The 24,676-nt window shown below is 41.6% G+C and overlaps 1 protein-coding gene across 5 annotated transcripts in view; it reads right to left on the bottom strand.

Moving 5' to 3' along the window:
- The window catches only part of LOC138601930 (mediator of RNA polymerase II transcription subunit 13-like), an 88,094-nt gene that overhangs the window by 31,344 nt on the left and 32,074 nt on the right, over positions 1-24,676 (bottom strand). For all 5 annotated transcript variants that reach the window (XM_069673251.1, XM_069673249.1, XM_069673250.1 and 2 more), the window contains exon 3: positions 3,353-3,437. In XM_069673251.1, coding sequence (XP_069529352.1) covers positions 3,353-3,437 — 85 coding nt within the window. The remainder of the gene's footprint in view (positions 1-3,352; positions 3,438-24,676) is intronic.

Here is a 24,676-nt window from a genome sequence, read left to right on the forward strand (position 1 = left end):
AGCAAGCTAAGCGGTAGAGAGGTAGTGAGGAGTGACGCATACGCACGCCAGGTAGAGTGGTTTGAGCATGCTTGCCGCTGCCTCCAGTTGGGTTGCCAGGTCTTATGACACATATCCTACGTAGAGGTTGAGGAACACCGGTTTGATTGGTATCAGTGTGAAATAGGGAGATAATCAGGAGAAGTTACAAATCGGGAGTAAAGCGGGAGCGTGGGTTAAAATGAGGGAGACTCCCGCCCAAATCGGGAGTGTTGGCAGGTCTGAGTTTATCGATCCCCCATTGGAGGAAATGTACCTGTTAAAACAGCTCAAAGTGAAGGACATTCTTGCGTTCTTGCACAAAGTCAGAAACACACACGTTGTGCAGCATGTTGATATGGTTGTGGATGAATGAAGTGAAGGGGAATATCTGTCCGTTTAGCTGCTAATTGCTCAACCCTGTTCTTTAGCTAGTCGCTAACACCTAAAGTGTTATATTGGTTTGTCATAGTTTTCCAATAAAAACAGCTGCACACATCAGAAGCGCCGGCTAATGCGGGCTTTGACATTGTTCCAAAGCACTAAAGCTGTTGGCCAAAAACCAAAACTATGACGCTGACAGACTTCTCGAAGCAAAGGACAACTGTGGGGCTGGAAATGTTCAAATGTAAACTGTGAATGAGTTGATTAGAGCAGCTTCAAAGTTTTATGTTTCGGAGAGTGTGTGCTTGATTGACAGGTGTCTCAAGCTTAGATGAAAAACTCCAGACTTGGTGACATCTATCTGACGACCTTCCTGCATGTTTTAGGTTTCTGCGTACTCATCTGATTAGATTGTTTTGCTCGTTATCAATCGCCTGAGAAGCTTCAGTTGATTGATAAAAAAAGGCGACTGCAATGGGTTCCTTAAAATCGAGCCTCAGCGAGTGGCAGAGGTCCCGCTTCCTTAACACAATGACACAGTCTGGTCTCCGTCTTAGGCTCTTTTGTGATCATAATCATAAGTCTGAGTCTTGTCTATGGAGCTAAATAAATAATAGAGACATTATTTAAGTAAATAAATTAAGTATTAACTATTTTTTAGTGCTTAACATTTGGCTTTTGTAAGTGTGACGCTCCTGTTTGTTTTATTGAATTAATCATGAATGCTTACTTGTTTGATCAAGACTTGTGTAATTAAAATGTGGATTAATAAATAATACATATAATAATAACAAGAGAAGGTGACAGAGGTCGATTCCATGTGTAAGATACAAACCAGGAAGTGGAAGCGACCCCTCCCGTGTTGAAATAGTGCGCTATAAAAGGAGTTAGCTTCAAGGTAATAGGAAGGTTAATTCAGCCTGCCCCCTCTGATGATCACTGATGCTTAACTTAATAGAGAGCAAATATGTGCTGCTTCATTTAACAGATGGCTCTGACTCAGAAAGGAGAGCTTTGGGTACTTGAGCGAGTGATTCAGCGCTCAGATTATAATTTCATTAAGGTGAAGCGGCTGGAAGAATAAAGTAACGCTGTCTGTCAACATGACGCGAGGTTCATTTGTGTGGAGGCTTCTGATTGGTCGAGATTTACTTTCAGAAAGCCATTTTCAATTATGTTTCAGCCTTAAAATCATCTTTTAGTATGCAAAAAGTGTTTAATACATTACATGTGTTATTGTTGATAATAACATAAATGATTGTGGGGACATTTTAACCATTTAACCTTTGTTAAGTCGTCTTGAGGAAAAGTCACTTTCTTCCCACCCACGCTCCATGAATCCAAATGTACCTTCACCAAAAGAACACCTACTTCCTGTTATAGGAATTTTATTACATTTATGAACCTACATATCTTTAAATTAACAAAACTTTTACTCCCCTATTTAGCATTTATAAACCCAACGTTAACACTAGCGACCGTCAGCGAGGCTGTGGTGGCTGGGGCTCAGAGGGAGAGTCGGTCGTCTTTCAATCAGAAGGTCGGAGGTTCGATCCCCAGCTCCCTCAGGCTACATGTCGAAGTGTCCTTGGGCAAGACACTGAACCCCAAATTGCTCCCGGTGGCATAGCCAACGGGTATGAATGTGATAACTGATTGACAGTTGGGCTTTTTACGTTGCAGCCTTTGCTATCAGTGTGTGAATGTGTGTGTGAATGGGTGAATGTGACATGTAGTGTAAAAGCAGCTTTGAGTGGCTGCAAAGACTAGAAAAAGCGCTATATGAGTACGGTCCATTTACCATTTACAACCGCAACATAGGGAGCCAACTGTAGACGTCGAAGTGTGCTCCTGTAACTACCGTCTAACACTATAAATGCCGCCAAAGAGAACCAAACTGAGATCTAGCACTTTGACAAACTGTAATTTAACACTTATAATCACAATTTAAACATATTTTATAGTAGGGCTGCACGATATTAGAAAAAAGTGACATTGCGATAATTTTTTGTTCTGCGATATTTTTTGTGATAGAAAAAAATACATGAAATCATACCAGATAAATGCAGTGTGTTTTTATGTCCATATAAACATATTAACTTTTTTAGGGGGGGACTTTTAAGTCTCTTTTCCTTCAGAGAGAGCGTTCAGTTGGAGTGACACGTTTGACAGACCTGTTAGATAAACAGTACGTCGTCTCCCGTTTACGATGTTCCTGTTGACACACATAACCTCACGCCGTGTGTGCGCTTGCAGGTGTAACCGCTAACAGTAAACACTCTGCGGCACGGCCGCTCCGTGAACTGTCTGTTTATGTAGCCACTGTGTTAACAAGAAGCAGGACGAGGTGCCGCTGATAATGACAGTACACACAATGAAAAGCCACTAACATGGTCGCGTGCTTGTTAACAGTTAACGGGCAGGTGACGCAGACTCTGCAGCTCAGTGTCAGTTCGCTCATGAAGGCTCCTTTTGTTGTAGATTAGTGATGGAAATATGCCAAGTACTCCTTTTGCACCTAGCAACAATAAAGTAGCAGCTTCACTTGTTGCAGGTAATTTGCCTCACGAACTGCACGTCCTGCGATGTGACCGTTGCACATGTGCACATCGCAATTTACTGTGCAGCCCTTTTTTTTATAGTATTCACTCTTCTGTGTGTTGTTTTTGCAAGTGCATTGCAGAACACTACTTACTAATACATAATTAAAGCTATTAGGAAGCAGTTATTATACATTAAGATGCTACTTTAAAATGCGTCATGCAGGGGGAGGTTTTATTCTAAGATATCTTTCTGCAATAAACGGAGCGTGTATATTTTGTTTAATATGCATTACCTTCTTGGGAACTATTTTTGTTATGTAACATGTTTTCATAGTCCCTGCATATCATTGGGCAGCCCTCACTGTGCAGCTAATGAAGTGCTTCTGGGTAATGTCGCTGGCTTTTACCTCTCCAGCAGGTTGTGTATGGCCTTAAACAGGAGGGTCCGGCACTCGTAGGACAGCCCGCACTCCCACAGCCCCTCCTCAGACACTGAAAGACAAGCAGAGAAACAATCATCAAATTATACATCTCCACATTTCATTGTCTCGCTAATAATAAATAGCAAAGTCGTAATATTTCCAGTGACGGCGAAACATCTGCACACAGCAGCTTGCGGATAATAAACAACACATGATTCAGCGTTTAACTACATGTGTTTATGGTTTGCTCCGTCAAAACGTGCTGCATGTGCTGATTAGAAAACCTGCACGTCAGATCAGAGACGACACCGGAGATGAAGATGTGTGTGCGTGCGTGTGCGTGTTTATGTGTGTGTGTGGAGAGAGGCTGCTTGGCTGTACAGCTGTCAGGTTGGCTGCAGCGACAGCCCAGTCAAACCCCATGCAGTTGTCAGCTCCAGTTAGCTGCAGAGGGAGAGTGTGTGTGTCTGTGTGTGTGTGTGTGTGCAGGCCAACACACATACTTGCGTGTTCAGGTTCGTACACGCAGAAATTGAACATCTTTTTTTACAGGGAAATTTAAGCGTCAAAAGACAAACATGGTCAAATCTGCCGCACACGGGTCACAATCCTCCGTCCCCCTGGTTTCTTTAACCCCCCGACCCTTCCCTGGCACCAACCCCCCCCCCCCCCCCCCCCCATCGCCGTCCTCCCAAAAAAAACTGAACACACACAAAACCGTTCACGCACACACACACACGCAGAGGAGCCAGTTAACAGTGTTTCTCTTTGTTCTTTGCCATATACCTGCAGGGCTCCTGGAAGAAACTGGAGGCTTGTGGGTGGGTGTTGTGTTTGCTTATAGGGTGGTGGCAAACAAACCAAGCATCACAGAAATACACAAGAAAAAGGGAGTGAGCGAGACAGAGGAAGAGGAGGATGGCCTGGGGGAGGGGTGGCATTAACAACCCCAGTGGAGGTTTTTTCTCTTTCCACCTCTTTCTTCTTCTCTCATTTCTCCCTCTTTCTTTATTTCTTTGTTGATATTTCCCTCCTCTTTCTTCTTCTTCTTCTTCATACCACAGTGAATGAAATATCCTTACTCGCCAGAATTGCCCCGTAACCATGGAAACGCTGGCGGTGAGAACATGGCGCCCTGGCATTCAATTTCTAACACTGGTCCCTCCTCCTCCCCCCCCCCCCCCCCCCCGCCCCTCACCCTCCTCCTCCTCCTTCTCCTCCTCCTTCCTCTGTTCTATTGCTTCTAACACACAACTCCCTCCTCCACCCCCCCCACCCCCCCCACCCCTCATTTACTCCTGCTTCGGGGCTCAGACAGGAAGCTGCTCGCTCTAGCCAGAGTGAGAGAGAGAGAGAGAGAGAGAGAGAGCGAGCACCACGAGCAGAATGCCAAGTATCCAGCAAAATCCAGCTCATTAGCTCTCACTGTCTCTGTATCTCCCTCTCTCTCTGCTACACCTAAAAATCCACCAACTTTTTTTTTTTGTCTTCCCCCCACTCTGCCAATCCTCCACATCCCAGGTTCATTCACTCTCGTCGGGACCGGCTCCAACGAATGCTTTTGACCCCCGTTTCTCCAAAACTGTGTCACACACACCTCAGCTGATACAATACAGTAAGATAAGATAAGACACTATATGACACGCTGAGAAAAAATACGATAAGATACGATACATTACGATGTGACACATTAAGACCTGATGTGATATGATACAATAAGACACATTAAGGTACTATGAGATACAATAAGACTCAAAAAGACACAACAAGATACGATAAGACCTGATATGAAACAAAAGAAACGATAAGACATAAGATACAACGCGATTCCGATTACATTATGTTGCGTTCCGTTGCGATATGTTAATATTCCAAACATTAACATACGTACATATCGTAACGTATGATACGATACGATATGATACATTACAACATGTTAATATTCCAAACGTTAATATACAATACGATAACGCATGATACGATACGGTGCGTTACGATACGTTACGATATGTTAATATTCCAAACATTAACATATAATACGATACTTTACTGTAAGATAATATACGCTATGAAAATATATGATCTGATAACAAATGATAAGGTAATATACGACACGACAAGATACGATAATATAAAATCCAAAAATAAATGATCATGATAATACAATACGATAATATACAATACATACTGTATGATATATTTTACATTATACACATATACATACTGTAATACACCATACTGTATTTATTTGTCACTTTTATATTGCACCTTATATTGTACTTTATGTTATACCTTATACCTCATACAGTATTATACTGTACTATTACATACAGCTAAATGCTGCTGCTATTAACCGTACATGTCACTTTATCCCATAACTGTCACTTTTGTCACTTTTGTAAACCAGTTGTATATACATCTTATTTTATTTTATTTATTTTATATATTCTTATTTCTATTTGTATTTGCCTTCTTGCTACTTTGTCTTTGTGCTGCTGCAACACCGAAATTCCCCTCTGGGGATCAATACAGAATTATCTTATCTGAAGATGATAAGAAATGATACAGTATGATCAAATACAATAACAAACGATAAAACATATGATTCGATCTAAACGATAAGATAATATAAGATGCAATAATATGAGATACGATAATAAACAATACAGTAAGATGTGATAATATAAGATTTATGCAATATGACAAGATGCGATACAAAACCATAAGATAAGACACCAAGTGATCCGATACGACATGATACAAAACACGTGTTGATTCTTTATTATCCGATACATTACGGTAACTTTATTGATCTACCACTGGGTGTTTTTCACTTGTTGCAGCAGCTCAAGAGTCAGAGTGAGGAAAAGAGTAATCATGTGATACATAAAACACAGACGACAATAATGAAATAATAACATAATCAATAATATTAATAATGATAATAATCAAACTATCTACACTGTGTACACCTTTCAATTATAGGTAGATAGGACTTTAAATTGTGTAATTGCGCCTAAAAATGCACAAGAAAGTCAAGATAAAAATGGTGTGCTGCATTTTGATATAACTCAGGGTAATGTTAGACAGTAATGAAATGTATCTATAAATATAGTATATGGATATAGATATAATCCCGAATCCGCATCCCGAAAAACTGACTCAAAACTTTTCCACATTTGCTCCCCTAATTCCTGCACGTGCTCTTTCTGCTCCTGAACGAGCAGGTTCAATGTGATTCATAAATCCCAACATGCTTAGATTCCCGGTAAACATGGATTCCACATTAGACGCTCCTGTTTATATTGTCGCTGTCACAGAGCCAGCTCACTGCACCACAACAACACGAGGTGTGACAAATCACTCTCGCAAGCAAACAAGGTCAGAAGCACGCACGCACGACGCCACACTCACACTTTATAAATATAGAAAATGAAGTGTGAAATAAAACAATTATCTGATACATTAAAGCTGCAAAATCCTGCAGGGGTATGTGTGTGTGTTAGGCGTCATTTCACCAACATCCAGTCAGCGACCACCATGTTTGGAGTTTTTTTACAGCCTGTTAATCAGAGGAGGAACACAGATGGCCCGAGGGAAAAGCGCGCTGTAGACACTAAATGCACAGCTAAGTGCAGGAGGGCTTTACAGCACCATGATCCATCATTCATCACAGGCTGAGCCGCAGGAAACCGCATCACGCCTGAGAGATCTTAAAGGAACTGCATCCAATCAGCCTCAATTAGATTAAACTGAAAGCTCATCATTTTTGCTGTTTACTGATTTTCAGTGATAAAATGCCAGATTTTTTAAAAAGAGGCGGACGTGTTTAACACCCATATGTTTACTTTGAAAAAAGTGAAGAAAAATTGGAAGCGAGAAGCACCAGAGTCCTGTCATATGAGGAAAAATATTTAGATTTTATAAATATAACAGTGAAGCAACAGTCTGTGGTGAAAATATTTTACAAAAATACAATATTGTCTGTGTTGATCTATGTTTTTTGTTATTAATCAGAGAAAATTTTACCTTTTAACAATTAATTGATAAATCACTTTGTCTATAAAATGTCAGAAAGTTGTGAAACAATTTCATTTCAATTTCTAGAGCCCAAAGCCAGGTCTGCAAATTGCTTTTTTTTGTCAAACCAAAAGTTTGGACAGCAAAGACTTTTCATTTTCAAAAAAACAAGAAAAATAATGAAAGAAAAAAAAGAAAATTTTTCATAGAAAATAATTCCTGAATGGTAAAAGGCTGGAACCAGAAAATGTTTGACATTTTTGCTTGAAAAATCACAAAAACAATTAATTACAATAGATTATCAAACTTAATTTGATCGCTTAATCGATTAATCAGTTAATCGTTGCAGCTCTAAATCAAATACACCAAAATTTGACATTTTATTGTCGACATCAAATGTGAATGAAATAAATTACTGCAGTTAAACAGTGTTTAAAAAAAGTTGTTGATATTAAGAAAGAAGTCTGACAAATAATATTTGTCCAAATATACACGAACATCAGGCTTCACAAACCATCAGAACCATTAAGAAAGTGTGTGTGTGTGTGTGTGTTCATCTCCCTGCCTGCAGGGTGTGTGTGACAACTGAATCCCAAAGTGCCTTACTGTGCATGTGAGCTCTGTGCCTGCACTCTGCATGTGTGAGTGCTGCATGTGTGTACAGTGAGTGAGGTAACGTCCTCACAAATGTGTGTTTATTTTACACGACCCCCCCATCCCCTCCATCCCCGTGCCTCCATGCTCTTAACTGCCGCGCCGCCACAAACACAAACAAGCAGTGATGGAACTGGGTCGCTGCTACCACTCTCTATATTTCCACCTCTCTTTCTCTCCTTCTCCTCCTCTGTATCTCACCCTTTCTTTCCATCTCTCTATCTCTCTTTTCTCAGTACCAAACCATCTCTTCCTCTCTCTTATTTTTACATCCATCTTTTAACTCTTCTTGTCCCCTGGCTGTTTTGGTCCCACACCACTAGAGGGAGTGACCACTCACCACAATATTACTATCTGTGCTAACAAACATGAAGATGGTATTGATCTGAAGGCGGGAGTCGAGGTGTGACAACACTCTGTCTCGCATACGATGACCCCTCTCCGCACGTCTCCTTCCTCCCCTCCTCTCTCTCCCTCCCTCCCTCCCTCCCTCCCTCCCTCGATTGCTCATTTGTCTTGGATCAATAGCAGCAGCAGTCCTGGCGTCCAGCGGCGTCTCTGCAGTGTGCAGGCTATGAGCTCATACTGAGTAGCGTTTGTGTGTGTGTGTGTGCAACATTGTGTGTATGTGATGTCACACAAACCCCAATGCCACTTTACTAATTAGCTGCCCTGCTGCATGTCTGAGCAGAGGTTGGTCTCTGTTTGCTGTGTGTGTGTGTGTGTGTCTGTGATGCCTGCGGTGCTTATGCATGGTAATGTGTTTTAGCATGCTGATGTGTTTTTACTAATAAGAGAAAGAAAGAGAGATTAAAGGCTGTACATGTACAGAAAAGGGAAACAGAGACAGAGGGACAACGAGGGATAAAGACGATGATATGTCTGAGTGGATGTGTTCACAAATGGGTCGACAAAACCTTCAAGCTTCTAGAAAATTCCGCTTGAAATCGGAAAACTGTTTGTATATCAAAGTTGAGAGTCTCATAAAACATTCTGAGTGAAAACAAACCATCACAATTATTAGAAAACCAAGTTCAAAAACTGCTGTTGAGATCATTACTCAAGTCAGTTTGATTGACATCTGCCTGCTTCTACCCATAACACATGACAGTCAGTGCAGCGTAGATCTTTATGACTGTGTTCGGAATCGCACACTTCACCAGCAGTACATACTGAAAATATAGGATGTAGTATGCCAAAAAAAAAGCCTTCTGTATCCCACAATGCAAAGCGCTTGAACGTCACAATGGCGGTTAAAAATTGGCAGCAGCATTCGAGCAGCTAAAGAAGCGGCGGTTTGCTTTTGGCGGGCTGCTGTTTACTTCCACTTTCAGAAACTGGAAACTGGCGCAGCAAACTGCAACAGCTCCATGCTACATACTGCCACCAAGCGCAGCATTGCGATTTGAACTAGCCACTGATAAAGTTACAATATGCTTTGCTAATCTACACCATAGCTAGCTGTTAGCGAACACGCGCAAAGTTAGCTAAGGTGCACCTTATTGTTCTGAAAGCTAAGAATGCAACGCTAAATGATGGCGCTGTAGCGTTAGCATGTGCGATATTATTGCAGAACTACACTCCCTCTACGGAGACTAAACACTGAAAAGAGATCATAAACATCCCCAACTAAACTCCCGAATCCAAACCACAACCATGGTCAATACTTAACACCTGTGGTCATCAGTAATCGCTCACAGACTATGCTAACACTGGGTGTAAAATAGCTAATTAGCTGCCGTGTGATTGTTAGGAAACCTTACAAAAACTCAAATGACAGCATTTTTAATTGAATTAGTTTTATATGCTTGCTATATTATATAAATGAGACCCTAATTTACATAGTTAGAAGGCTATTGTGGACGTTGGTTTCAGTGCCTTTAATTACAGATAAGAAGAGAACAAATGTTTCTGTCTGTGAGTCTGTTGAAATGGAAAACACGGGAAAACATTTATATATTAAATTAATTAATCAGAACATTATCTAAATGTCAAAATCTTTCAATATTGACTGTAACTGACAACTTTGACAACTGTCTTTTCCTTGATTTAATTAATCAAAAATGTCATGCACTCAACAATAGCAGATAACCAGGTTTAAAATGTCACCTGAGTGCTGTGATAGAAATTGATAACGCTCATCTCAAGCTGCCCGTCACTGAAACCGACACGAGCGTAACACCCCGAGGTGCTGGATGAAGATGTAACCAAGGAAAATGAAGAGGCCGTAAGAGCTGACTGCTTCAAAATAAAAGCACGGGCCGTGCAGTGAGCTTCAGATCAGCAGAAAAAGAGAAGTAATAGTTATGTCACTAATATTGATTGACAAAGCAATCAGACTGTGCAGATTTTAAACTAACTTATTGATTGACACATGCACACTGTTTCCCTCCCTTCACTTTTTGCTTAATAACACCGAGTCAAGAGATTCTATAAAAAGGAGAAAGGAATAAAAGTGTGCAGGGGAGAAACAAGGAGCCCAGAGGGGATTACTTACAGCCTTTACCTATATACTAACAGCAGTTCACTGTCTTTGTGCTGGCTGTTAATATGGCCATAATGTGCTGTAATACCCTGGCACTGAGCCAGAGTTAATGCAGCCCGTCCAGAGGAGCTACACAGCAGAATGTGGGTTTATATAAGCTAAATTAATTCATGTAAAGAAAGGAAACAAAAACACATTGAGTGTGGCTGTTTTCCACTGCAGGAAGTGTTGCTAAAGTCAGGATGTGAGAGAACATTTCTGAGGGCTTTTACTGTATTATTCAGGAACTTTACCTCCATGTCCATGGGAATAATCTGCTTCCAATTTGGGTTCATTGGCTGTAGTCCGAGTAGATCGCAAACTTTAAAGCTCACAGGTTCCTGAATGTTTTCGTCAAAAGGGCCTTGTTTTTTGGTGAAAGTTTAGTGAGGAAAAATCTTGCACAAGTTCCTTTGGTTCACAATTTCTTACATCATATCTGGCCAATTATATTTCTTTGAATCTGTTCCTTCAGGAAGCAAATGATGTGATGCTTTTCTTTGAATACCATTTTTGTCATCTTTTTCCGATCTAAATCCCTCGAGATGGTTCCAGAAGATTCAGCTGACCAACATCAACTCCACTGCAATGCTTCATGTCGAATGAGTCTAATCACCAGTATTTCTTGGTAGCTATCTTAGTGTTAAAGAGGGGGTATTGTGCTGTTTCACATTTTAAGACATATATATAATGTAACAATGTTGGATGTCTATACTGAACGTGGGTGAAGTTTCAAATCTGTAGGTAAAAGTATGTTGGAGGCTTCTCAGCTCAGTCTGCAGGCTGCTGTGAACGCCAGGTTTCACACAGTTTTTTCTACATGCTGCACTTTGTGACGTCACAAAGCTGGCCAATCAGAAGAAAGCTGGATTGTAAGGGTGGGGAGTTGTTTCAGGCAGAGGCTGTATGAGGGCCTGCACAGAGCGCCAGTGTGAGAAAAATGTTGAGGTTTTTTTAACTGTAAATTATGCTAAGCTACTCCACAAGTATCACGGATTGAAATATGAAGCTTGAAATTAGCATAAAACCCCCCTTTAAATGTCTCTCCACGCAAACTGAGATCAATCCTGAAATCAAATTGGATTAGCATCAAGTGATAACGAGGCTTGGTTCAGACACATATTTCCAGTATTAAGTTTTATGTTTGGAGCTGTCCCCGTCAACAAAGGCACAAATGGACACAAAAGCACTCGGAGACACCTAAAGCATCACTTTACGAAGCACAATCTGGTTTAAAGCAAAGCATTCAGATAGCTACCCTGTGAAGCTGATCAGTTACATCACCCCATGTTTAAATAATAAAGGGATTCGTCTCATCTTCCACTGCTTATTAAACTCAAACTGTAACATCTCTGTTTTTCATCTTCTGGGGTGACGCAAGGCCTCATTACTTTATAATCGCTTCCATAACTTAATATTAATACTTGAAGAATAAGCTTGTTTGTGTTCAGACATACATTTCTAAGAAGCAATTTGACGGTTATGTAACAGTGGCTTCCTGGTCGTAGCTATAAATCAGTGGAATCGTCAGCTAGCTACAGTTAGCTTGAAAACAAGCTTGCTTCTATGTTAAACGGTTTACAATCACAGCTCTAAAAGGCCTCTGTGGCTTGTTAGTACTCCTGTTTTGTTCTGTTTTCAGTCACATGAATCAAGCTGCCTGATGGGAAATATTTATTTCCAGACAAGAAGTGGGATCAGACGAGGTCACTGAAACAACAAGGAGCATCCGACAGCGGGAGCAGGAGGACATGGCATCGCACTGGGCCTTTCATCTAGTGGTATGTGAATACTGTGTGATTGTACAACCCTGCACTATAGGTCACACTGTTAAAAAAGGAACATACTGATGTTAATGCATGTCATAGTGTAAGTACACATCAGAGGCTTTCTTAATAATAAAGAATGAGTGTAATATGCTTTTGGAACATTCTGTATGTCGTGTCAAGATTATGAAAGTAAACTTTACAGTTTAAAATTTTACAGTGTAAAATCTCATTTTCCACCTAAAACAAAGAAAAACATTTTTTTTTTGGTTTACTTTCTTCTTGAATTCGTCGCCTCAGCAGCTTTTCAAACACACTGCATCAACCACCTCTTTCTGTGTGACTCATAGACACACCCACCCACACGTTCTCACGCTGTACAGTGTGACACCATTACCTACATTTTTCAGCGACACCTGTCAACTCAACAGAAGAGAGGCTCTGCAACACTTTTATGTTTCAAGTGATTTTATTTTAATTTGCCTCATCTTTCATCCTCCGTCCATATTCTCATCTGTGTTTTTCCATCTTTTGTCCTCTTGGTTCATCTTTATTAAATTAACGCTGAGGCCTCTATACGAGCTACAAAAGCAAACCATCAGATTGATTATGTCTTTATAGTTATTTTCAATGCCTGTACCAGAGGGGTAGGTGTCAGACGATATGATATTTGTGCTGCCAGATTTTCCACGGCAAAGACTCGCAGCATGTGATACGTGTGAATGTTAAAATGAAGGAGGAGACTTTTTTGTTAAATAACACCTCTCATCTCTTTGATGACAAGATCATCAAAGAGGTACGAGGTACCACTTTGTCCACAGAGGCTGCCAAAAGCAACACAAAGTTCCTCATAGGAGCTTTAATATCGTCTTAACGTGTCAGTCCTAGTTTGGGTTTCTGTTAGTTTTGTTGCCTTCTGGAAATTCTGTCTCTGAACTGTCCGCCAAACCTTTTGGTGCTGTGTGAAGTTTATTCTTATTATTAATAACTTCTGGTTAAAGTTTTGACTGTTGGCTTATCAAGTCGAGTTAGGCCTCCTTCAGGTGCAAAATCTCGCCAAATGAGAGCAATCATATTTTAGTAAGGATGGACTGTTGCAATGTGAGGTACCTGCAGACAATTGTTTATTTTTATATGACTCCACAGATTGCAGTAAGCTACATTATTAGCCTCTTTTACATCCTCTTTAAAACTTTAAGTTATAAGAAGGCATTTATGGATTCTTTTTATATTTTACAACCGAGTATTAAGGAGACAATAGAGAGAAAAATATCAGAGATAAAGAGAAGAAAGTTGTGATTTTATGAGAATAAAGTGGTAATTTTAGCCTCTTTTATTATGAAGGGAAATAGCAAGAAGAGCCGCCTGCGCTTAAATAAGAAACCTGTGAAGTGAAACTTCACAATGAGGATCTTGTGGAAGTTATGCTTGTAAATGATCGAACAGGAGGCTTCATACAACTATAGATATATTTGTGGGACACACCTGGTAACGTGGAAGCATAGCATACATGTACCTTGCGAGCACATGCGAGATCTCCTACGTCGTAATGCGAGCTCATTACACAGCTTTAATTAGCGATACTTTAGGAAAGGTTACACAGATATGAAGCACCACTTTGTCATCACTATCAGGACATGGCCCTAATACTCCATCGTGATATCAGCCTTCTTGTGAAGCCCTGTGTAACCTAGTGAGGAACAGCTCTATATAAATAGAAGTTTTTAATATAAATGTAACAACATCATCATACATGTCTATGCATTTACACTGATGTATATATACAGCATGTGGCAGGCATTAAGGCCCAGAAAGCTCAGAAGGATGGACAGAACGCGAGGCAGCAGAGACAGCGAGAAGGAGGAGGAGGAGAGGAGGAGGAGGAGGCACAGGGTAAGTGAGGGGATGAGGGAAAAATCTGGAATCAATTAGGTGACTGAGCCGGAGTTGCTCGCATACTTGTGGGAGTGAGTCAGGCAGAGAGGCAGGAGAAGGGACCAGGGTGTGAGTGCTGTGCCATGACTCTATGTGTTCACATAAAGAAACTATACTCCTGCTTAATGAGTACTTTGATGACACATCTAGTTGGGAATGTATACATCTACTGGATATAAATATTGTTGTTGTCTTCTTTCTTCCTTAATAGCACCATCTGGAGCAGAGGAGTCAGGTTGCAGGGAGAAAAGCTCCACCTCTCCTGAGCTGAGGTCAAAGTGGAGGGTAAGAACGGGCGGCTGGCACCCACCCAGGCCGTGTCAACACAGCAGCTCTCGATTTTTTTTTTTTTTTTTACACAACTTCCTCTCGTCTTTTGCACGCCAAATTTACAGCGCTTTCTTTTCTGCCGCTCGCTGTAACAAGTTGGGGTGAAAGAAAAGCAAAAACAGGAAATTTGTGAGCACATGAAGAAAACAGGCCGTGTGCGACGCTGAGGTTTGCAGAACCAAAATCTACCAGCTTTAAGTAACGCTGATTTTGGTTTATTCCAAGCAGAAAGAGACATGAGTAAAAGGTGAAAACATAAAGTGTGTGTGTGTAAAGTTAACAGATTGAACAGAGTGTGCACACAAAGAAGCAGGAGGATGGAGGGATACAGTGACGAGGTGTAACTCTCCGAGGAGTCCGCCTCTCCGTGTGCAAACAGGGATCTATTTCACAGACAAAGCTGCACGTTTTACACTCTCAACAAGGAGGAGGGAATCATCAAGGGTGCGCAGGAAGTAAGAAGGAAATAAATAATTGAAACCAACAAAGAAGAATCTCCAAAATCTCATTGTTAACACTCAGAAACAGCTGCTCGGATTTCCTCATCGAGCCAAAGAAAAGGAAGCAAATTCTGTTTGTAATGTTAAAAACTTTCTCCTGTTTCTCGCCGAGAATCATTTATTTTTAATTCCGCAAACAGAAATGACACATCAACTCGCTAATTTATTTAGCATCTCGCCAGTCAGCCCGGTGCCGATCTGTAGCGATACAGCGTGCCATTACTGTCACAGCATGTTGACAGTGTGATTTATAATTTACAGGATATTTTACTGTATTAATGCAGAGGCGATGGTGTAATTAGAGAGAAAAGGATCTAGCTGGGGCTATTATACCAACAGAGGGAACAAAATGAGATTACGCTCTAATATAACCTGCTGTAAAACGAGTGTGTGTGTGCGTGTGTGTGTTCAGAGACACAAAAGAGAGAGAGAGACGAAAATAGAAAAAGAGACAAAGAAGTAAGAAAATAGGTCAGCATGAAACAGAAAGATTGCTTAGAAGTCATGACAGAAGAGGTAAGGAAGTGAAAATGAGCGATGTATTATGGTGAAAGTGAAGTGTGTGTGTGTGTGTGTGTGTGTGTGTGTGTGTGTGTTTTGTTTTGGCCTCCCGCCAGCCCTGACAATCAAAAAAGAAACAACTGTGCAGAGAAAAGCCAACAGAATTATCCCACAGCCTTACATAATTTGACAGTCACTTAGCTCATTCAACTCAACACACACACACACACACACACACACGCAGAAGGCAATGCCACACACACAAATCCTTTGATGTTCGGGATGCTGTGGATGGAGGGATGCTAAGTGCCAAGTGTTTTCCCAGAAGTCACTGGGAAATAAATAAGTGAAGGGGACGCGGCGTCTCGACTGTTTTGCACACATTGTCAGGAAAACACATTTAGTCTCAGTGTGGTCTCAAATAATCACAGCTGGCCTCTTGGATTTAAATAAATGTTAGAATAAATATTATAAAAGGAAAGAAAGTGAACTCTGTAAGTGTTAATTTCTCTGCTAAACAAGATTAAATCAATATTTAAAGGGGGGGTATCATGCTAATTTCATGCTTCATATTTCACTCTGTGATACTTGTGGAGTAGCTTAGCATCATTTACAGTTAAAAACACTCCTCATTTTTCTCACACTGGTGCTCTGTGCAGCCTGCCTGAAACGACAGCTCTGTCCATTTAAGAAACCCCACCCCTTTGTGATGTCACAAAGTGCAGAGTGTAGAAAAAATTGAATCCTGGCGTTCACAGCAGCCTGCAGACTGATCTGAGCTGACTGAGCTTTTGCCTACAGAGTTGAAACTTCACCCACATTTAGTCTGGACATCCAACATTGTAACATCATGTCTTCAAATGTGAAACAGCGTAACACCCCCTCTTTAACAAGACAGCAAAACTTCACGTGTCATTCCTTTGATTCCTGAATCTTCTTCTGTCTTGTGACCTGGCGTTCATAATTAATTAACCATGTGTGGTTAACATGAAAAGGATCACTACTATAATGTTATCGTTTTAGTGTTTTATCTGACTTTTCAAAGGACTGTGTGTTCAGACATGCAGGAGATATCATGCGTTAATTTGCTGGAATTCAAACGTGTATTCCCTCCACGTTTTCAGTTTGATGGCTCTAAAACTGAAGCGTGAAAACCATCATCTCGTCCTGAGATTCCCTCCGCACTCACTGTGTGAATGAAGCCGGTTTGTCTGTATAAACAGGAAGTAACAGCAACTGTATATTTCTTCTACCGAGCTGAATGAATTTAAGGAATATTTGTATTAAAAGTTTGCTGTTAATGTAAGCAGATGTTTCTGAGCAGCAGCAGCAGCGGTGGTCTGTATGACGGCATCAGTGATGATTCTTGGGTCGACTTAGGCTACAGGATTTTATGCTTTCATGCTTCACCTGGATGAAGTCATATTACCCCAGATATACAGTAATAATAATAATATAATGTTGTTGTTGTCGGTATACAGATATAGTGTATGTTTAACATAATGGGATTACACGAACTGATTGAAGGACACATGAGGAGAGAAGTGAGCATCAATGGGAGCTTTATTTTCTGTATGTTTGCTGTTGAACTGAAATATGTGTTTTAAAGCACTTCTTCAATTTGTGCATAAAATCAGGTGGGAAAAAGATTTTAAAAAAGTTTTTACGCCTGGCTGAGGTGGGAAAATTGGTGCAATAATTAAAATACTATTCTGTCACCAAAGACAGAATATTCCGGCAGACAAAAACATCTAGGAGATGGTAATGTTCCTCAAATATATGACCTTTTTCCATCATCTTTTCCACTGATTAGCGGATCTAATTGGTGCCAATAGCTTCAAGCCAAGACTACCTTCTCCGTTGTCGGAATCTTTTACGGTCTGACTAGCAACTTGGGAAGCGAGAATGAAGATACGACATCTCAGAAAGGATTGCTAGCTGCACTCGCATGCTTACGTCTATTTATAGATGACCGCCAGTGGGAGCTGGGATGCTCTCCAGACGGAGAACCAAAGCTTGCTGATACGTCATTGATCAATACTACGTCAACTACCCACCCAGAACACTTCCAATACTAAAATCCATTCTCCATGTTTACGCAGAAGATTACATTGGTGCTAATGTTATCTCATCGCACCTTCTTCTGCAGCAGTGGTCTAATGACGCTCAGCTAGCAACACCAACTGTTTATGTGGATGCACCAAATATTTGCACAGCAGTATCAGATGGAAAACTGCATTTCTTTTCATTTTCTTTGGCTGACTTTGTGTAAATTTGACTGGAAACTTGGCGGATGAGAGAACAACAACCAGACAACCAATTAACAACACGACTGAGTCATGAAGTCGACCACAGAGAAGCACAACGTCCTTCTTCTTTCAGATGTGACGCAGTGGACAGTTTCATACAGGAATGAGCTGACCTATAAATACGCAGAATGCTAGTGACACAAACTAACTGACCCTGACATCAACTGGACTCTGTGCTGTTCACACTAGCCAACAGCCTGTGGTTTCCCCAGCAGCACCACACGAGGAGAGGTTATGACAAGAGATCACAACAATGTCTTTGTCTCGTCGTTCCGGAAAAAGAGTTTGTGAAGTGGGAGATTTGAGAGCGACTGATACTAAAGTGGCTTTCTGTCGGCTGTCTGCAACGCCATCCCAAGAGCATGAGGTCTGCTCAGGTTCCCGCTACTCGGAGTGTTGTTCAGGTAAAGCAGAGTGATGCCTCCTTTGATGCCCGCTCATTCAGCGTGAACCTGCAGCTGTCAAAATAATGTGTCAAGTGTCAAGAAGCTAGAAGAGCCGGGGCACGAAGAAGAGAAGTATCCAGAAAAAGCAACCCGGGGATTTAATATATGTAAATATTCTGACAAGTATAACATCATAAACCGCAGGCTAGATTCAGAGACGGCTAATCAATATTAATGAAGAGATTGTCTGCTGCATAAAAAAGTTTAAACGTGCATTTATTGAACCGCATTAAAATGAAACACTTAAAGATTCAAATATAAGAGCATGATATCATTAATCACAGCCTTAGCGCCGGAGCTAGCCGTGTAAAAGGACCGTTTCTGTGCTGTTGACCCTCATGTTAAGCCACAGACACTTGAGCACCTCATTAGAAGTGAATGGGCCTCGAGGTGGGAGGCCGGGCGGCTATTGAGAGGCTTAGCGGGGACTCCACAGGGCTTCCCTAACTGCCACTAGAGGAGAGAGAGAGAGAGGGAGAGAGAGACATTGACAGCTAAGATCCCTCTCTGTCTCTCCTTAAGATGAGCAGGAGACAGAGAGCTCTCCTCTGTTTCCAGACAGGCCGAGACACCGTTCATTCATGGAGGAGTCTGAGTTGTCTGCACTGTTCTCTAGTCTCATCTTTAAAGCTCTTATACTTGAATAGAATTATGGAAGTCAATAATAAGACATCAATGATGTCTGGATAGCTTATAGTACAGCAGATTTAGCCAATTAAATGGCTGCATAGGGCCATACTTTACCTCCTAGTCTGCTGTGATGGCTATTATCATCCATTTTTAAGGTGGAAAAACATATAGTTGGAGGCCTTAAGGCTGTAGCAGTTCTGACCAGAGCAAGGCATCGGGAAGAAGTCACGTGACGAGGCATAAAAAGGGCATTAAAAAAATCATTGGTTGGATGGATGGGTCAAACAAACACAGGACTCTCATGCTGGAGATCAGAGTTTTGGTTCTCACGTGCAACAGCATGCAAGCATCAGATATCGAGTCACATCGCAACTGACGCTTGCTGTTCACACTGCATCCGTCAAATATACACTTCAGTTACGCCATGTGAACAAACCACACTGCTATCAGCTCCTCCTTCTCGGCAGGTAGCTGCGTATCAGCAGAAAGTAAACACAGTTGTGTTAGTCCGCATGCGTTGCTAGCTAATTCAAAGAGCGAGATGGCAGAGAGGACAAGATTTACTTTATGGAAATATTCCCATTATTTAGAATTTGTGGGCGAAAGGGACAAGAGCAACATGACGGTGAAATGTAAGTTGTGCCTGGGGGATAAGTGCTTGTCAGCTGTGAAAAGCTCTACTTCAAATTTGAAGAAGCATCTGCAGCTAAATGCAGCTCCGCTCCGCAACACTGGTGGGACTAAGAGCCTGTGTTGTATTGTTGTAATGGAAATAGCTGTGCCTCTGCCCAGTTCACTGTCAGATTGTTAGCATAATAAAGAGCTGTGAAGGTTATACCGCGTATGTCATTCCTGTTATTAGGCTGCAGAGTTACAGATTATGGGCCCTAAACTAGGCTATACTACATTCAAATTTAGACGTACAGTAGGCTATAAGCTGTCCTAACAATAGAACCGTCATGCGTAACGAGTCGCATTACTTTTCTCAGTAAGTAACACAGTAACGTAAAAGTAACATTACCCAACACTGACAATCGATTACTGGTTATTTTAAGGATCTTTTAACATCTGAAGCAGGTGCTCCCTCAAATGACGAGGGAGCCGCAGAAATCTAAAGAGTGATGCTGGATATTAAAGTCATAATTCCAACTCGGCACATTTGACCAGAATGGAGACAATTGTGTCCTGCAGTGGAAACATAAAAGATTAGCACACAATCTAATGAAATGAGCCATCAGATAATTTAGAGCTGATTGTCTTTCTTACTTGACCACACTGGGCTTTGTATACATCATTTAGTACATGATGATACGATGCTATGATAGCATTGTAGCTGCAAATTGGTCCCATACAAAAGTATAGTTTCCACAGAACAGTGTGGGAATCTTCCTTCTTACGCAGAAACGATCATTTCTGCTGTTGGCTTCACAAAGGTCTCATTATCCCAGTATTTATAACTGAATCCTCCAGGCTTCTTTCATTTGAGCCAGAAATGTGCTTAAAGAAGATAAAGGATAAAGTGATGATAAAAGAACGGTCCGTCGTAAAAAGGATATGGGAATGCATTAAAAAGCAGTGACTTTAATCTTAACTGGTTACACAAGCGGGCCGCTAAATTCAAAGAACAAAAAGACGAAGACACGGGCTAAAGTCTACATGAGTCTGCATGTGCAGGCTGTACCAATCCAAATATTCCATTTTCATGATTGCTAATTGTTAAACAAACAGCCGAGGTCCCTATAGGAGAACAGCCGTCCATTGTGTGAGACATCGATTGTGTGGGCTCTGCAACAAAATCAGCATTTCTGTGCAGGCGATAAAAACGCCAGGGGAAAAAATCAATCTGGCCGTTGTAGTCACTTGATGCCGGCTGAGAGGCCTCCTCACACAAACTGCACATATCAAAGGAAGCTGGCTCGTCTTCAAAAGGGAGGATGGAGGAGAACAACAACACTATTCATTCCATTTAATCCACAATTATTTATTTAAAAATATACGTATATATAGCTTCAGTTTTTGTTGTTGAACACATTTGGCTTCAGTCTGCACAGCTTGATGCGTCTGTCCTGAAGCAAACTAAACCCAAATCTTAAAGTGAGAGAGAAACAAGATGTGGAGGAGTGCTATCCTTATTTATTTATTTCTACAAAAAAAAAAGATGCTTTTCTCTTTGTTCTTGGGGTTTTTTGCTCAAAGTATTCTTTTGTTTTAGATGTTTTCCCATGCACTCTAGGTGCTGAGAGCTATATTTAAAAACGACTGCATTCTTAATGCTGCATGATGACGAAAGGAAAGGTGGGGAATCAAATCTGAAAGGAAAAACTCCTCACAAAAAACAGGTTTCAGACCAAACTGATGACATATGTGCAGATACATATAGTGCAGTTTTATCTTTCATTACCCTAACTTTATCTCTACAGTGGTTCCAATACAAAATCAGTACCTGAAATGCCTCCGGTATGGCCTAAAATGCACAATTGGTTATAGGCTAGTGCACCTGTCATTGCATCAGTCTGTTCATTTATCTCCTGACAATAGCATTGTCAACAACACCGATGATGTAATGCTATATAATGTAACATTAGTCAGAGATAACTGAATTAAGTTTCTCCAGCACCTCAGCGGACACAGCAGATCTGAGCAGCTGACAGCCTAGCTAGCGTTAGCTTAGTTTATTTCTAGGTGCTCTGTATTTCGGAAAGCATTCCGTTATGGGTTTTAACAGCAGCCGAATTATCTGCAGAGGCCTCCTTCTCTCTGAAACAAACCTGCCCGGTAGTTTAGACCTGTACAAACACTTAAAAAGGAGCGTCAAGTTTAAAATCTGTGTTTCTCCAGTGCTCTTAAAGGAGCAGTTTGCCCCTGGAAAAAGCCACCATCAGTCAAAGCTGGTGTTCTCTGTAATCGATAGAAGCAATAATGTTTGAAATTGACACCATAGCTGTGGAGAAAGTTGTACAAACAGTTTGTGGTTTCGCCCGTTCTACATTCCTACAACACCCAGCGTGCATTGCGTCCCTCCCTCTGAAAGGAACGGCCCAGCGAGAGACGCTGGAGTGAAATACTACCGTTTTTCTGCAGGCAACGGCTCAGAGCGCTACAGAATGCGAAATACGACGAGAATTTATCGGTGGATCGTCTAAAAAATCTTCAGGTCTGCAGTCTACATTTCAAACCTGACGATTTTGAACGAGACATGACATCGGAGGCGGGCGTCCTAGATTGAGGAAGTGTAGTTTAGCGAGCTTCCTGGCCTACGTAAAACACGTCATCTGGCGGAGGTTTTCCAGGGCCCACTGGAGAAGCCGATAGCGTCCTCCAAAGGTACAGAGCCAAATTGCATTTTTTTTCTACAATAATGGCATTAGCTCCCCATAATAGCATGATAGGAGGTTGAAAATCGGCGAACTGGCCCTTTAAGCAGATACAAGTGAGAGAAATTTGTTCAGTTCTCAATATCGTTTAAATTCAGGTATTGGAATCTAAATCGGAAAGGAAAACATGGTATCCGAACATCCCGAGGTATAACAAAGGGCTGTGTGACCTGGTTTGAACTCGCTTTGAAATGCTTTGAAATTTTTATGGCATATAAGATGAGTGCGGACATGAGTGTGGGATACATAAATCAAATGTTCTTGCACTTGGATTGTTAATGTGGGATGTAAATGTGTAGCACCTGAGGCAGCATGTACGATCGACACCTCAGGTACATCAAGCATTTCATCCTCCATATATGCAGACTCATTAAAAAAGGTGAGCAACTTTTGCCTGCCTATTGATACTACAAATAATCCCATAATGCTCTGCACTGACTCAATGTTGCATTTGTGATGAGCTGCAAACTAAAGGGATTTCCATAAACCTGTGTTCTGTATTAGTGCTTTTTTTGTTGATCTTGAACGCAACACAGAAATGTCATCCTCTCCCTTTTCCTCCACCCTCCATCTCAAACTTTGCCCCACCCTTCAACTCTGCTCGCCACTTTTCCCCCTGCTGCACCCTTCCAGACTTAAACCAATTCCCTCATGGCCTTTCCTCTTCCTCTCTCCATCCTTTTCTCTCCTCTCTTCTTCTGCAACACACACACACAAAGCTCTCATTCTTTCACTTTGTGGCTTTCCTTTCAAAACTGAAAGCATTTGAAGGAAAGAACGTTCACCCCCACCCCTGCTCCGCGCAGCTGGGAAACTTCACCCTTTACCATCTCATCTCTCTCTCTCTCTCTCTTTCACACACACTCACGCACACACACACAAGCCCGGTGCAGGGTCAGGAGGTCACAGGCCACGCCCTGACAACAACCCACAAGGGGAGGAGAGAAGAAGAAGAAGAGGAGGAGGAGGAGGAGGCGGGAAGGAAATCAAAGAATCTCCCGTCCGTCCCCACGAATTTACAGACAAGTAAACATGACTGAGGCAGTTTTTTCCCTCCGTTTCTCAGCCTGCGTCCTTCATTCCTTGTTTCCTTGCTGTATATGTTCCCCTCGTCTCTCAAAGAACAGCCAGAGGAAAAAGTTCCCCCCTCGCCTCCTACAAACATTTTTTGTCTCTTTCGCAGCACGAATTTGCACCGAATCTGCGACAGCTTACTGTACGTCTGTCCATCCCGTCAGAGCTCGAAAGAACAGACTGATCCTTTCTCGCGGATTTGAGATGAGAAAGATGTGAACAGGAGGTGTGAAGTGACCAATTTTTCAAAATAAGTGTCTTTTTTTTTTCCTTGGCTGGCAGGAAAACCAAAAAAAAAAAAAGAGGAACATGTGCGCAACAACAAACCGACTGCACATCTAACTCGCCCAAAGAGAAATCGCAGATGTTCTCCTCTCCCTCCAAACAAACCACTTTCTTTTCTTCTCTTTGAAGCATGAATTCCCGTCATACACACACACACCCTCCCTTTTCTCCCCCTCTACATGTATCTCTCCCTTGTCCTACCCCTCCCCTCCCTCTCACTCCTTCTTCCCACTTTCCCGCCCCTCCTTCCCTTTTTTTTTTTTTTTTCTTGCTCATGTTTTCTTTTTTTTTTGTGTGCTATCATGGAATCGCCGCTTTCCACAAGTGACTCACTTTTTCACCAGCCAAAGCCAGACGGGGGAAAAAAAGTCAAATGCTCGTGTCCTCTCTCTGCCTCGCGCTCCTTCCTATAACCTCTATAGGTCTCCTTTTCTCAGCAGCGTTGTTCCCTATTGAGGCATGTGTCAGCCGGCGACCTAGTTCCCGATTCACGCTAAAAAAAAAAAAAAAAAAAAGGGAGGCTAATTATTCATTCCCTCTGTTTGAGTTTTTGCTTCTGAGAGCTGCTCCTGTAAGACAAACCCTGGAGGAATAAAGAGAAGGAGTAGGCCTTGATTGGCAACCGTACACCCCCAACCTTTTTATTTGCCAAGGAACTAAGCGTGCTCACAGACAGACATGCGCCACCCCTAACATCACACAGAGCTAAACCCCCCCAAAAAACAAGGGAGGAGAGAGAGCACAACAAAGCCTGAAAGGAGGAGGAGTAGCAAAGAGGAGGAGGAGGAGGGCTGGAAGAGGCGAGCGTCAGAGGAAAGAGCGGATGCCAAGGAAAACTTGTTGACACAGAAAAGAGGATTGGGAGTCATTTTAGATGAGTTTTTTTTATTAAAATTACTTATGAAATTGGTATTTTTAGGCTTTTAATTTCACTTCCCTGAGTCAACACATACTCAGAGTG

Source organism: Semicossyphus pulcher, unplaced genomic scaffold, assembly GCF_022749685.1.
Source record: "Semicossyphus pulcher isolate SPU_LCO1_2020_fin unplaced genomic scaffold, fSemPul1.0.p SCAF_22, whole genome shotgun sequence".
NCBI lineage: Eukaryota > Metazoa > Chordata > Actinopteri > Labriformes > Labridae > Semicossyphus > Semicossyphus pulcher.